We start from the raw sequence: 13,242 nt of genomic DNA, 5'->3' as shown, positions 1-13,242 counted from the left end.
CTTCAACTCCCAGAATTCCCCAGCCAGCACAGCTGGCTGGGGAATTCTGGGAGTCTAAGTCCTCCCATCTTAGAGTTGCTAAGGTTGAGAAACACTGCTCTACACATACTTAGCCAGAACCAAAATAGGGTAGTGAAATGTGTCCTCCATTCACAAAGAGCAGCTGCGGTTCTCTTGCCTATCACAACCACCCCGAGAGAGCAATGTGGAACTTCACCAAAGCTGAGTTCACACAATGTGCTTAACTTGGTTAGTGGGTAAGCCATTATCAGGCTTACCCGCATGCTCAGCCCTAGGCAAACGGGCAGCATTTGCACAACGTGCTAAGCCCACCCCAAACAAATCAGGATTAAAACAAACCCAGTTGCGGAAGTTGTGCAAGAGGACTTGCTCCGTCTTCAACTGACCCCCTTCAGCATGCTGGATGAAACCAGCGGATACCAAGGGCAGGAATCTTGTAATGTGCATATTTCAAAAACCCAGTGAGGGTCCACTCACCATAAGCTGCTTTAGATCTGCTCTCTCAGCTGGATTCTTGATCAAGCTGTCAAAAAGGAAAAGTCATACATCTACAGCTGATACATGAGATCCCAAAACACACACACACACACACACACACACACACACACCAACTGTGGTTGTGTTATATGTTAAATTGGAGGTCTGTAGCTCTGGGTTCCATGCAAAGGCTTTCTCTGAATGGCATACCCTAATATGAAGCTTAAATACACGGTCAGTAATTCTGCAACCCCATTTTATTCCAATGAAATAGCATCAGCTCTAGATTTGGCCCTGGCTCCGTCCACGTTGTTGGAGTGTGCGTCCCAGTGCCTCAAAGACTAAACTTGGCCATCGGACAACAAAATGAACATCGTCATCCTGTTGAGTTGCGAGCGAGGGGGGCCAAGAAGGGTAAAAACAACCCTCCCTTTTTTAGTTACCAAAATGACTTTTCAAAAAGACCCCCCCCCCCCCGCATTTTCATTCACCCAAAAAGGAAACTGTTCGGAAGCAGAACTCACCATTTGTTCACAAAATCTTGGAATTCTGGAGTGAAGACTCTGCTTGGCAGCTTTGGAGGGGGCTGAAAGCAACCAAGGGGTCAAGATTAAAAGGGAAGCAATCGTGCAACCCAGCGCAATGGCCGAAGCTTGCGGGATTCACGATTACGTAAATCTTCTGTTTATTACTTCCACTTATATGCTGCTCCGTTTCCAAAGACTCCGAGCAGCTTCCGAAAGGGTTAGAAAACCGAGAACTAAATGAAGTCAGCCTGATGCATCACCACTCTTGTTCCAAAGGCAGTGCGGTTGTTCTGCCTTGGGGAAAGATGTGCGTTATCGACACGTGCAAAATCAGGAGGGGAAAAGAGTTAAATCTGCATCTGTTCTGGCACAGAGGGGCTGACAAACCATCTTGTTCTAAAACTCCTTTTACATGCCAGCATCAGCTGCCTTTTGAGCCTGCAAGCACCGGCTTTAGTGTTGCCATGGAAACAGGCTTTGCGGATAATATGCTCGTTAGAAAAGTAAGACTTTCAGCAAGATTGGGGAAGGCTGCTTCACTTTTAGCTGTGCTCCTAAAATACCTTTTTTGCACATCTGGTCTAGATGGGTGCAAAAGCTAGTGTGCAGTTATACTCTTTAGACCTTTGTGTTCTTCCTTGTACACGAGGGCAGTAGCAGCAGGAGAAGGGACGTTGCAAATATTCCCATCAAAGGAAAGGGGAACATACATATCTACAGGTAGTCCTCAGTTTACGACGACAATTGGGAGTAGAATTGCTGTCACTAAGCAACGAGTCATAAAGTGTGACATCACTTGACAGCGATGGCAATTCTGGCAATCCAGGCTGTGGTTGTTAAGCGAGGACATCACGTGGGCACCATTTGCAACCTCCTGCCGGTTTCCCCATTGACTTTGCTTGTTGGAAGCCAGCAAAGAAGGTCCCAAATGGTGACCATGCGACCGTGGGATGCTGCCACCGCCGCAACTCTGAGGACCGGTCATTAGTCCCCCTCGTTCAGTGTTGTTGCAAGTTTGCACGGTCACTGAATGAATGGTCATTAGGCGAGGACCACTGGTATCTCCTTCAGGCAGATTTGCAAGCTTGAAAATTAGGCATAAACTATGAAAAGGGAACTTGGCTCTTGAACAGGGATGCCCGCAACGCACATAAAAATGGGCAGAGCTTTGACTGCACCATTGCAGCTGCCATCTTGACTTTTTTGACCACACCCTGCAGACACCCCTGCTCTAGAAGATACTTATTAAATGCTGCCCACGTGCAAGTACAAGGTGGCAAAGATGCCCTGAAGTGGCCCAGTTTGTTCTCGTTACAAATATGGGCTAACCAGCGGTGCCCAGCCTCTCACGTTCCTCTCCTCTCCCTTCCTCGACTTTATGAAGAAAATTCAGGCAATCACCCCAGAGCGATTTCTCTTCCAAAACCCAAGCTGAAGGGACAGACCCAGAGCACACTCGCTCACGGGCCACACCATGGGATCTCTCCTCTCGCTTCATGCGTCTTTTGGAAAAGAAATTCGGAAAAGTGATCAAAGGATTGGTGCTCATCTGCTCATCAGCAGCAGCCTGGCATCTGTTCTCTGTCTTCCCGGTTTTTTTGTTTAGCAAACTCGGGTGAACTGGTTGGTCAATTTCTCTTCCGATCTAATGGCAAATACAAGATTTTTCAGAGCGGTCTGCAAGACATTTGGAACTTTTCCTTTTTCAAAAGTGGGCTTGGATGCACTTGAGACCAGCAAGCGTACGTCTGCCTTGTTTTTCTATCTAGAAATCACCGTTTGCACTCTCAAGTCATTGTTTGCAGGTTACGGTGACCACTCTTGAGCTCTCACAAACACAAGGGGGCTTCTGGTGAAAAAAATGTGTTGAACATGCCATTTATGCCCACAGGAAACAGTTGGGAATCCCTATGTAATCTTAACCCTGGAAGGAGGTGTGGGAAGACCCCAGAGGAGCTCTTAAGAACCAGCCACGTGGCTGCCGCTTCACTTCCACCAACCAAGCAGAAATCTGTTCTAGAAGACGTCTGATCTGGCCAGTTTTCAGCATTTTTGCATGGGATTTGCTAAGATCGCGGGTGAGACTGCTCAGCTCGTGTGAGATTTCATCCACTTGCAAAGCTGTCTGGGAGCACATCCCGGCCATTCCCCTGAAATGGCACCCGGGGCTTCTGAGTGCCAGGCTGGATTGCAGAACGGGAGGCGCCCCAGAGGTCATCTATCCAGTGCAGGAATCCATGACGACAGCCTGATGCAGAGATGCTTCGCGTGACCCAAAAGCACTTCCCAAAATGCAGAAGACCCCCATTCCACTTACCTCATTGACTATGTAGTCCAGGAGCTCAAAGATGGCCATGGGTGGTCGGCTGTCTGAACCATAAGCTGAAAAATCACAACACGTCTGCAAAGTTAACTTCACTCTTCATGTTGGCTTGTAACTTACTTTTCATCCTCTCCTTTCTGATGAGACCCATTTCTCTCCAAAATTGGTTTAGTGGCATGTGTTGAAACTTATTTAAGAAATGCCGATGAAGGTAGCAAAAGTTTTGTCAATGAACGTTTGCTAAAAACAAAATCTAGACCAGTGTTTTTCAAACTTGGCAACTTGAAGATGTGTGAATTTCAACTCCCAGAAGTCCCCAGCCAGCAACATGCTGGCTGGGGAATTCTGGGAGTTGAAGCCCATACGTGCTGGCTGGGGAATTCTGGGAGTTGAAATCCACACATCTTCAAGCGGCCAAATCTGAAAAATACTGGTCTAGACTGTCAGAAACTCTTGGCACTATAACCATGCAGGGAGCTACCTGAATGAAAGCAAAACCTTGGGAAACCAGCACAGCAGGTGGGAAGAAATGGCTGCTTCTCTGAAGATGCTTCTGCAGAAGCTGCTGCTGACCTGAACGCCAACCCTTCTGCCCCAGCCCAGGCTGCAATGATTTGAGTGCCCTGGCATGGCCCAAGCTCCTGTGCCCACCCACCCAAACAGCCTCTTCCACAACACTTCCCAAGTCACATTCACACCGAGTCTCTGAAAAACCAGATGCTCACAAACTGATACCCTCTTCAAAGGAATGATCCCTTTTCAGTCCCCAAGGTGGCCTTTCCAGCTCTTGCCCTCTTACCGCTCATGGGTCGGCCTGGTGTCCTCTGCCGGGGAGACGTCTCTGAGACAGGATAGTCGGCCCCAACGGGACACCCAAACATGAGCTCCAGCTCCTTTGCATCGGGCGGAGGGATCGGGTACCTGCCAATGGCCATTTCTACGAGGGAGAGCCCCATGCTCCAGATGTCTGACTGCACCGAGTAGTGAGTCCCCTGCAGTCTTTCTGGCTGTGTGGACACAATGACAGAACAAGTCTGAAAGGTGGAGAAACGTATGGTGCAGAAGGAAAAACCCATCCAGTCACAACCTGGAAAGGGTGCTGGAGGAAGAAAAACAGATGATTGAAATTGGATTTCACTTCTTCGAACTTTTGGTTTTTTGGCCATGGTGCGGACTCAAGACTTTGAAAACTTACAATAAGCAGTGGCGCTGAGGGTTCCATAAATACCAAGCAGAATGGCCCACATGACGTTTTAGTTTTGATTAGTTCCTTCGTGGCACAGAACATCTAGACTGGTAACACAGCACCAGCCTGCCCACAAAGACTTCTCTTGGATTCAGTGCCATCAAATTGGTGTCGACTCTGGGCAACCACAGAAGTAGACCTTCTCCAAGTTGATCTGTCCCTAACTTGGTCCTTCAAGTCTTCTAAAGGTGCAGCCATCATCCCTTGTTGCTAGTTGTTCTCTTCTTCCCTTCCCTTCCATCTTTCCCAGCATTATAGACTTCTCCATAATGTGTCCAAGGTAGGGTAATTTGAGCCTGGCCATTTGCGCCTGGAGTGAGAACTCTGGGTTGATTTGTCCAATGATCCATTTCTTGCTTTTCTTAGCTATCCATTGCTCCCTAACCCACCAGACTGCAATTTCCTATTAAGCTTTTTAAATTTCTCAATGGGAAGCCGCTCTATCGCAAAACCAGGAGACCCTTTAGCGCTCTCTTTCTGAGAACCTTGGGCCCCCCTGGAGACCCCCACGGATTGTTCAGGGGGGAAAAATGGTGGCTGGTGGCAACCTAGTGCTTTGAATGTGCCCAATCCCTATCCCTCCAAAGGGAATTTGGGAGGGCGGCAGAAGCATCCTCTTCATGTGTTTTCTTTCGACTGGCCATGCCTACCGTGGCTGCCACTTTGTGAGAAGGCGAGATCTTTCCCCATAATAATCATTTTGTGAGCGAGCCACCAGCTGGTCCCAACTCCAGATGTGCTCATCAGCCCACGAAGCTTTGGACTTCAGCCCCACGCTTCCTCCCTCAATGCAACTGAACTCTCCAAAAGAAAAAATCAGTCCCCCAAAGGGCAGCCTCTGCAACATCTCTGATAATGTGCACCAAAGAACAGCACTGGGCAGAAATGACAAGGCGCCCTTCTGTTGCACGCTCCTGTGCAAAGCCCTTGTGCATTGACCAGGCAAGGAAAATGGACTCCACCAGGGACTGAACGACGCTGATCAGCTTTTATCACGTCTAAATTCAACAACAGCTACTTCATGGCCTGCACTTACCGACATGTAAGATCGCGTTCCCACAAAAGAGTTGGCCATGGAGTCAATCAGCTGTCCACTGACCCCAAAATCACAGAGCTTGATTTCTCCTCTCGAGTTTACCAGGATATTGGAGGGCTTCACATCTGCAGGGAGGAGGAAGCGGGGGAGGAGAGCGGGGAATATTTCAGATATTTTAGTTCTGAGACAACTATTCCTTTTTTGATGCATGATATATCTTACGATCAATCCAAGCGTTGTTTACTGTAGACGCTGATCAATATTCAAATAATTCAGTGAAAAGCAGCGGTTGCTGTCCATCGATATATACAGGGGGATAAATAAGACTAAAATGAGCTGCCAGTTACGAGACACTGAATCTACCATTGCCTTATGCTGAATCAGCAGAGGAAAATGTAGCTTTCCCGGCTGTTCACAATGACTGAATCCAGCATGCTGTTGATGTGAATTTTGCAGTGCGAAGCATTGCTCTGGGACCTTGTCTGAAAGCAGATAACGTGCATGGAACTCATTTAGTTGCGCAGGGACGGCCATTTAAAGCCATTAACGTATTAACATTAAACGACAGGAAGAAAAGCAAGCCATAAAATTATTGTAAACAGATTTGGGGTGCTGAAACCCAGTAAGTTCCTTCCATCTGGAAAAAGCTGATTGGCTTGGAAAAAAAAGAAAACTCTTTCGATGGGAGACTACCAAGAAGCCTCAGGGCTGGGCTTTGTGTACTTCGTGTACTTTGTGTTTTCACTACAAACCAGAAAGAACTCCAGCCTGGTATAACTTTGCAAAGAAATTAAAGGGTGTCTTAAGGCTGGTTTTAGAGATACCTGACACAGAATCCAACTGCCAGATCAGGGATGTGACGCTTGGGGTGGGGGGATGAAATTCATGCTTAGACCCACATTCCAAAACAGAGCCATTGGGGCCAAGACTGAAAATCACATTGATTTAATTTCTCTTACATTTCAATTTAATTAAGATGAATGAGTTGTGCAATTGTCCTCTAGGCCAGTGTTTCTCAACCTTGGCAACTTGAAGATGGGTGCACTTCAACTCCCAGAATTCCCCAGCCAGCTGAATTCTGGGAGTTGAAGTGCACCCATCTTCAAGTTGCCAAGGTTGAGAAACCCTGCTCTAGGCTCGTGCAGGATATTTTCCTCCTGTTATCACATTCAAAAGTAAGGATTGGTAGCAAAGTTTGGACGTGGCCACAACCAAGACTTCTGAGGGACTCAGATCTCTAGATTTCTCCCAAGCAGGAATAAAATGTAATAAAACGGAATTTGAAAATGACTCATGTACAGATGATGGACATGTTATTGCTAAAACGTATAAACTTTTGTTGAGATTTGAAACGGAGGGAGAGGAAGTGAAAGAATGTATGATAAAATGGGCCAAGAAGTTTGGTTATGATACTCAAACGGATCAATGGGAATACAGTCAAAAGGTCTGAAATCCACACTGTCTTACAATTTCAAAGAAAACTTCTTAAAAAGGATGTGCCGTTGGTATATGACGCCAGAGAAATTGGCTAAGATGTATAAAGGTACTTCTAATCATTGTTGGATGTGTGAAAAACATGAGGAGACATTTCATCATCCATGGTAGACTTGCAAAGAAGCAGAAAGATGTTGAACACAAATACATACGGTGATGCAGAGTTGTTTAAAAATTAATATTCAGATGAAACCGGAACTTTTGTTACTAGGACTTGTGGAGAGTCAACTAGAAAAGGCTCATGGATTGGTTTTATATACCGTAACTGCAGTGAGGCTATTATATGCCCAAAGGTGGAAGGCTACAGAAACACCAAAAATGGAGGAATGGATTGTGAAGATGGCAGAGTTTGCAGAAATGGCTAGATTGATCTGTTTGATTAAGGAGGGTACTACAACTACTTTTATAAAAGACTAGAAACCCTTGGTGGATTTTTTGCTGCAAATGGATAAAAATGAACGGGTGATTCCTGTATTTATTGATAGAAAAGGTTTGTTTATGGGAACTACAGTATGATATGCAATAGGGGAGGGTGGAGACAGCAATTACTGTGTTTGTGACTGCCGTAAAGAGATCGGAAGTCGCTTCTTTAGATGTCTTTTTGCTTTTTTTGTTATTCTTCACTTTTTCTTTTACCCTTTTACAATCTTTTTCTATTTCTTCTATGTTTCTGTAGCTTTTTTTTTTTAAGCCTTTGTAAACTCTTCTTTTAATATAAATTATTCATATAATTCTCCCAAGGTTCATCTAAACGCTATTCTCTATTTTGGCTTTCCCCAACACGGTACAGCCAAACACATCCAGAGCTCCGCTCCCTCCATCTCCACGCACTAAGCTCCTCTTGGGCGTGATGGGAGTTGTAGTCCAATTCATCCAGAGCTGCAAACTGACAGCAGCTGTAAACGTCCAAGCAAGCTACGTCCCTCGGTGGCGGTCAGACTAGAGATGGGGACAAGGACGGGCCGTGGGACCTTCTGCTTGGGAAGAGGCACTTTGGGCCAGATTGCCAATTGCCAGAAGGACCATTGTCCCCTGGGCCAGGCCAGGCCAGGCCAGGGACATCGCCCTTCAGAGACGACCACCGGCTTGGCAAGTGCAAGCCTAGTCAAACGCATTCGCAGCATGTCACCGGCAGCTGCTTTGGTTTTAAACTCAGTTAAGTTCCTTGGGTTTTTTGCCACACCAATCTGCACATGGGGAAAATATTTCCTGTCTTCCTCCTTGAAAAGGAAAGCGTTAATCTTCTACTTCAGGGTGCCCTGTGGTGAACAGCCATGTACCCATGTTCACCAACCGGGCACAGTAGTTTAAGGCGCTGCTTAGCCTCTAAGCTTCCCGAGACTGCACAAAGCCGCCGTGCGGTTGATTTGCTTCTGGCCCGGCACCTGGTACGATCCCAGCTGTTGTGGCTTGTAAATCAAAATATGTGGCTTATTTTATTGTCCAGTAAGCCACAGTTAAACCAACTGCAGCTTAGCATAACCCAGGCTTTCACCCTGGGTTGGTTCTTCTCCCTCTCAAGATTGCCTTCACGTGCTTGTTGTGAAAGCACAACTGGAGAGAAGCTGCCCCAAACCGTTTGGACAAAGGCCACAACTGAAACGGAAAAGGGGACCTTCTTCGCCAGGGGGACAATTCGACGACTGTACTTGTCATTCAGCCCACCGTCTTTCCCCCAGCAACATTTCTGCTCAACTTGGACACCGATCCCCCCAAATGCATTGACCGCTCCAGCTCGTGGAAAGTGGATTCAGGAGGAGAACGGAAAGAAAGACTCGGCAGATCCTGAGAAGGTGGGAGTCCCACCAGACAAGAGAGGCCTTGGCTTGGTGCACAGCTGTGGGATGCGGTTTGCCAAAACGCAGGTGTCGGTGGGATCCGAAAAGCAACAGCCAGCCTTGCCTTCCCTGAAGACTTCAAGAGTCTCTACAAGCCAGCTTTTTGGGACAAGCCAGGGTACGCCCCTCACTAGATTTCTTGGCTCATCTGAACGGGCTTCTTCCACCAGAATTAAACCCAGAGCAGGCGTCTTCTTCCGGCAGCAGCTCAGACTCTTTGGAGAATAACACGACTGTCTGGGAGGTTAGGATATGCCCCTTCCGTACGTGAAGGCTGCTGCCGGTAACCTGGCAACTATTTCTCCAGGAAGACTGAAGTCCTGCAAGCAGTTCTTTTCATCCTCCTTCCTCCTGTGGGCGTAGGACATCACTCAGCAGAGCAGAGCATTTATCAAGTCATTAGCCATGCATTAAGGCTCCGAAGAAAGCAGGCACATCTGCAATTAATCCCGCCAGGGCAGAGAAAGAGGAGGAGGAAGCGGAGTTCAAGGGAATCAGGCACCAGGCGGTGGGAAAGAGCTGCCTGCTGGTTCTACCTGAGGATTCAAAATGGCTTGAAAACCACAAGAGCGGAGATCACTCTCGTGCGAAGCCAAAACGGAGTGAAGCACAGGAAAGCGTAGGGCTATGTGCGAATCCAGACATGGGGGGGAGGACTAAGATCACGCTGGTCCCTCCTGATTTCCCCCCGCCACTGAACCTACTGAGCCCCCAACCCTCAATTAGGGTGTCTGGACCACCTGAACCTTCTACCCTGATGGAACGCCAAACTCTTGTGCCACCCAAATCTGTTGACTCGGTGACCCGTCCAAGGCACGCAAAGACAAAGACTCCTTCAGACTGAACTTGGCTCCTGGCAAATCCATAGTTGGCGAGTTCTGTCTCTTCTTCAACTTCCCAGGCCAGCCTCCTGCCGTGGGATCTCCAGGTGGTCTCCCATCCATATCCAACTCTGCTCCGCTTTCTCACCCTTCCCCTGCAGTCCCAGCAAAGCATCATGAAGGGGGGCATTCTGCGCCATTTTGGCCCCCATCTTTCCAAGGCAGTCCTTCACCAGGAGGTGCTTTTCAAGCCCCCAGAGACCCTGAGGGATTTCCAAGGACGGCTGCTGGAGGGTCATCCCAGACTCAGCCACATCTTTCTGGAGGATGCATTTACTTTTTCCGCCTCTTGCTTCCTCACCCCACGCACCCCTCTAGCAGCACCCTCCTGTTTTACGGAGCGGCTGAGACCCCCATCTGTTAGGCAGCACTCCCCCTTCACCGGCCCCTCGCCGGCAGATTTACAGCACCGACAGAAGCAGGGCGGTGGCCTCTTTGCGGCCCCTTTTGATCGAGGCGGTCAGCTCTGAGGTTGGGGGGCCAAAATGCTCCTCAAAGAGGAAATGTCAGCTGAGGGTCTGCCCTGAAAAACTCAAGGTTCAGGGAAGCCCTCGGGGGCCCTGAAAGGCTTCACGCCTCCGGAACGCTTTGCAGACCTTAAGATGCCCACTCAGCGTCGGCTTCCAGCCTTCCTTACAGCAACTCACATACACATTCAACAATGACTTTTTAAAAACAGTCACTAAGCAAGCCGTGAAGAAAAAATAAACTCCTTCCTTTTTATAATGGTGGCTTATTTACTCAGGGAGCATTCTTGGTGGGGAATAATGCAAAAAGTAAATTCTCCTTCAAATACGGGTATTCCCTGGGCTAAGAACGCCCGTTTTAAGGACGACCCATAGTTAAGAATGGAGCCTACTGCAGCAAAATTCAAGTTAAATACACAATGATGCGAGTTAAGTAGACAATGGTTCAAGTTCATTACACAATACTACTTACAGAGTATTATACAATAACACTGTTCTGGCTTACGTACAAATTCGACTTAAGGACAGACCTTGGGAATGGAACTTGTTCTCAAACTGGGGACTACCTGTAATGCTCAGTTCTGGCTGATTTCACAAACATGTCCAATTTTTTTCCCCCTGGGCAAGAATACAAGAATGGTTTGCCACTGCCTTCTTCCAGAAAGTTTTTTCCAACTTCCTGGTGTATCCTAAAAACTGGGGGTTTCCTTGTGGTCTCCCATCCAAAAGTCAGCCAAGCTTAGCTTTTTCAGTCAGTCAGCATTCTCAGCTGCTGTGATATCAAGGTAACAGAGAACAATTTTAATCCACTTGTGCCTGGAGTGTTTTATATTTTAACCCCCGGGCTGTGGTTTCACCTTTCTTACCCACCCTTAAAGAAAAAGCAGTTCAGAGCAATGCCTGGGTTCGCACAACTGATTGTTTTGTTTGATTTAGGCTTAGCATCTTGTGGGAACCTAACAGGGAAACATTCTGATGACTGGGACATGTCCTAGGTCAGTGTTTTTCAAACTTGGCAATTCGAAGATGTGTGGACTTCAACTCCCAGAATTCCCCAGCCAGCCATGCTGGCTGGGGAATTCTGGGAGTTGAAGTCCACACATCTTCGAGTTGCCAAGTTTGAAAAACACTGACCTAAAGTGAAACAGGCAAGAACCATCACATAAGCAATGGGGCTGAAATATTCTTTAAGCCTGGGGAAGCAAGATAAGCAGGCCCACCCCTGATTCACTGGGGAGGAAAAGCACATTCAGGCTTGCAAGATGCTGTTACTGGGTATAGCCTATACCCAAATGGAGTCAGTTGCCTGATCTGGTCTACCCCGAAGGGCTGACACTGGGGCAATTATTATCTCCCAGTCTGACCTACCTTGCAAGGCTGCTGCTGTGAGGCCAAAAAGCAACCCACCCACCCCCGCCCCACTTTCCTTGAGTTGTAAGAGGGAAAAAACCCAAATAAATACAATGACCAAAAGAAAAAGAAAAATTGCCACCGGAGAGCAGTCGCATTGCAGCCATTTAAAAGGGCCTGGAGATCACTTAGGTCCGGAGGGAGAGCAGAAAGGGCTTTGAAGTTTTAATCGTCTCGGTGCAACCAGATCAAAGCAACATCCAGTTCCAGCAAGCCTTCTCACGGCTTCGTCTGTCTCCTTTTTCTCAGCCTTTTTTCGTCTCATGTTTCTCTGAACTCCCTTATTGATTTCTACCACCTCAGCGTCCAACAATGACTAGCAGGAACAGGCTGGCGGATGCGAGAATATCGAGCGCATCGACTTGCGCAAATGGCACAATTTGCTCCTGGGGAGCTGTGACAGAGTCGTGTTGGGGCACAGCCCCCCTGCTGTTCTGAAGCAAGTGCTCAAGGGGAGCCAACGTAAGTGGCAAACTTCACGCAGGGATCAGAGGTAGAAAGTGGGCTGGAAGTCTACGCCTTGGATGAGGCTTTAAATCCTCTCAAAATATCCCCCGGTTCTCAAGCCAGGGGAATGGGGCAGCCTCGATGAACCAACCCCCAGATGGTTTGCAAGCAGGGGCATCGGTGGGGGTGGGAGGGATGTCAACCCCCTTGGGGTAGAGTTTCAGTCGCCTAGTCACGGCTGCCATCTTGACTTCGTTGACTTTTGTTCCCCCCACCTACTCCCCGGCTTGCAAGCTTAGCAAATTATGTCTAGCGAAGGAAAACTGGCTGCCTTTAGGACCGGCTCAAATGAAAGATAAATCACCTACCTCTATGCATGATCTTATGCTTTTCTCGCAAATACGTTAGTCCTTTTATGACCTGTGGATCAAAACAATGTTCTCATTGCAAGAAACGAACAATGATGATCAATGTACAATGGAATAAAATTCAAAGGAATGTAACGATGTTCCTCCTTAATAGAAAGGAGGGGAAAACACCCCAGCCTAACAGGCACCCTGCTCCAATTGACCATTTCTCTGAGATTTTTATGGCTGTGTGGTGCTTCAAAAATAATTTCAGGCACGGAGCTCTTTAAAGCAGCCACCTCTTTGCTGCAGACGACACAGCTGCCCTCCACACGCTTCGAAGCAGCTTTTCGCAACTGAATCCGAAGCGCTGCACAGCTGTGGATTATGAGCTCTGGAATCCCAGGGCAAACCACCAGATGAGATCCCCCTTGGTAGAACCTCCCGGCAGGCGTGCCCAGGTTATTCCTTGCATCGTTTTCTCAAGGACCACTGTTTTTAAAAAAGAAGAACAGCTGCCTGGACCTTAACCAAGCACAGGAGCAATTTCCACGGGGCAGGTCATCTACTTCGTCTTAAACCTTTAGGAAAACCGAGAAACTATTTTTGTTGTTTCGGCTGAGGGTGGCCGAGATGGAAAGCAAGGAGAGAGGTAAATAGACAGAAGGAACCAGCGGGGGGGTTATTTTGCACATTGTTTTTTCTCTCTCTCTCTCTCTGTGACACAC

The 13,242-nt window shown here is 47.7% G+C and overlaps 1 protein-coding gene across 1 annotated transcript in view; it reads right to left on the bottom strand.

Moving 5' to 3' along the window:
• MAP2K1 (mitogen-activated protein kinase kinase 1) overlaps positions 1-13,242 on the bottom strand; it is a 33,134-nt gene that overhangs the window by 1,429 nt on the left and 18,463 nt on the right. Inside the window, exons 5-10 of the mRNA XM_088139208.1 lie at positions 12,536-12,587; positions 5,631-5,755; positions 4,148-4,355; positions 3,343-3,407; positions 1,023-1,084; positions 499-544 (exon numbers count right to left, since the gene is read on the bottom strand). Coding sequence (XP_087995334.1) covers positions 499-544; positions 1,023-1,084; positions 3,343-3,407; positions 4,148-4,355; positions 5,631-5,755; positions 12,536-12,587 — 558 coding nt within the window. The remainder of the gene's footprint in view (positions 1-498; positions 545-1,022; positions 1,085-3,342; positions 3,408-4,147; positions 4,356-5,630; positions 5,756-12,535; positions 12,588-13,242) is intronic.

This window comes from Python bivittatus, unplaced genomic scaffold (genome assembly GCF_059951505.1).
Source record: "Python bivittatus isolate LINGU-HERP-01145 unplaced genomic scaffold, Pbiv_v1 ctg000210_np1212, whole genome shotgun sequence".
Lineage (NCBI taxonomy): Eukaryota > Metazoa > Chordata > Lepidosauria > Squamata > Pythonidae > Python > Python bivittatus.
Note: the sequence above shows the minus strand (reverse complement) of the source record. Positions and strands in the feature narration are given on the sequence as shown.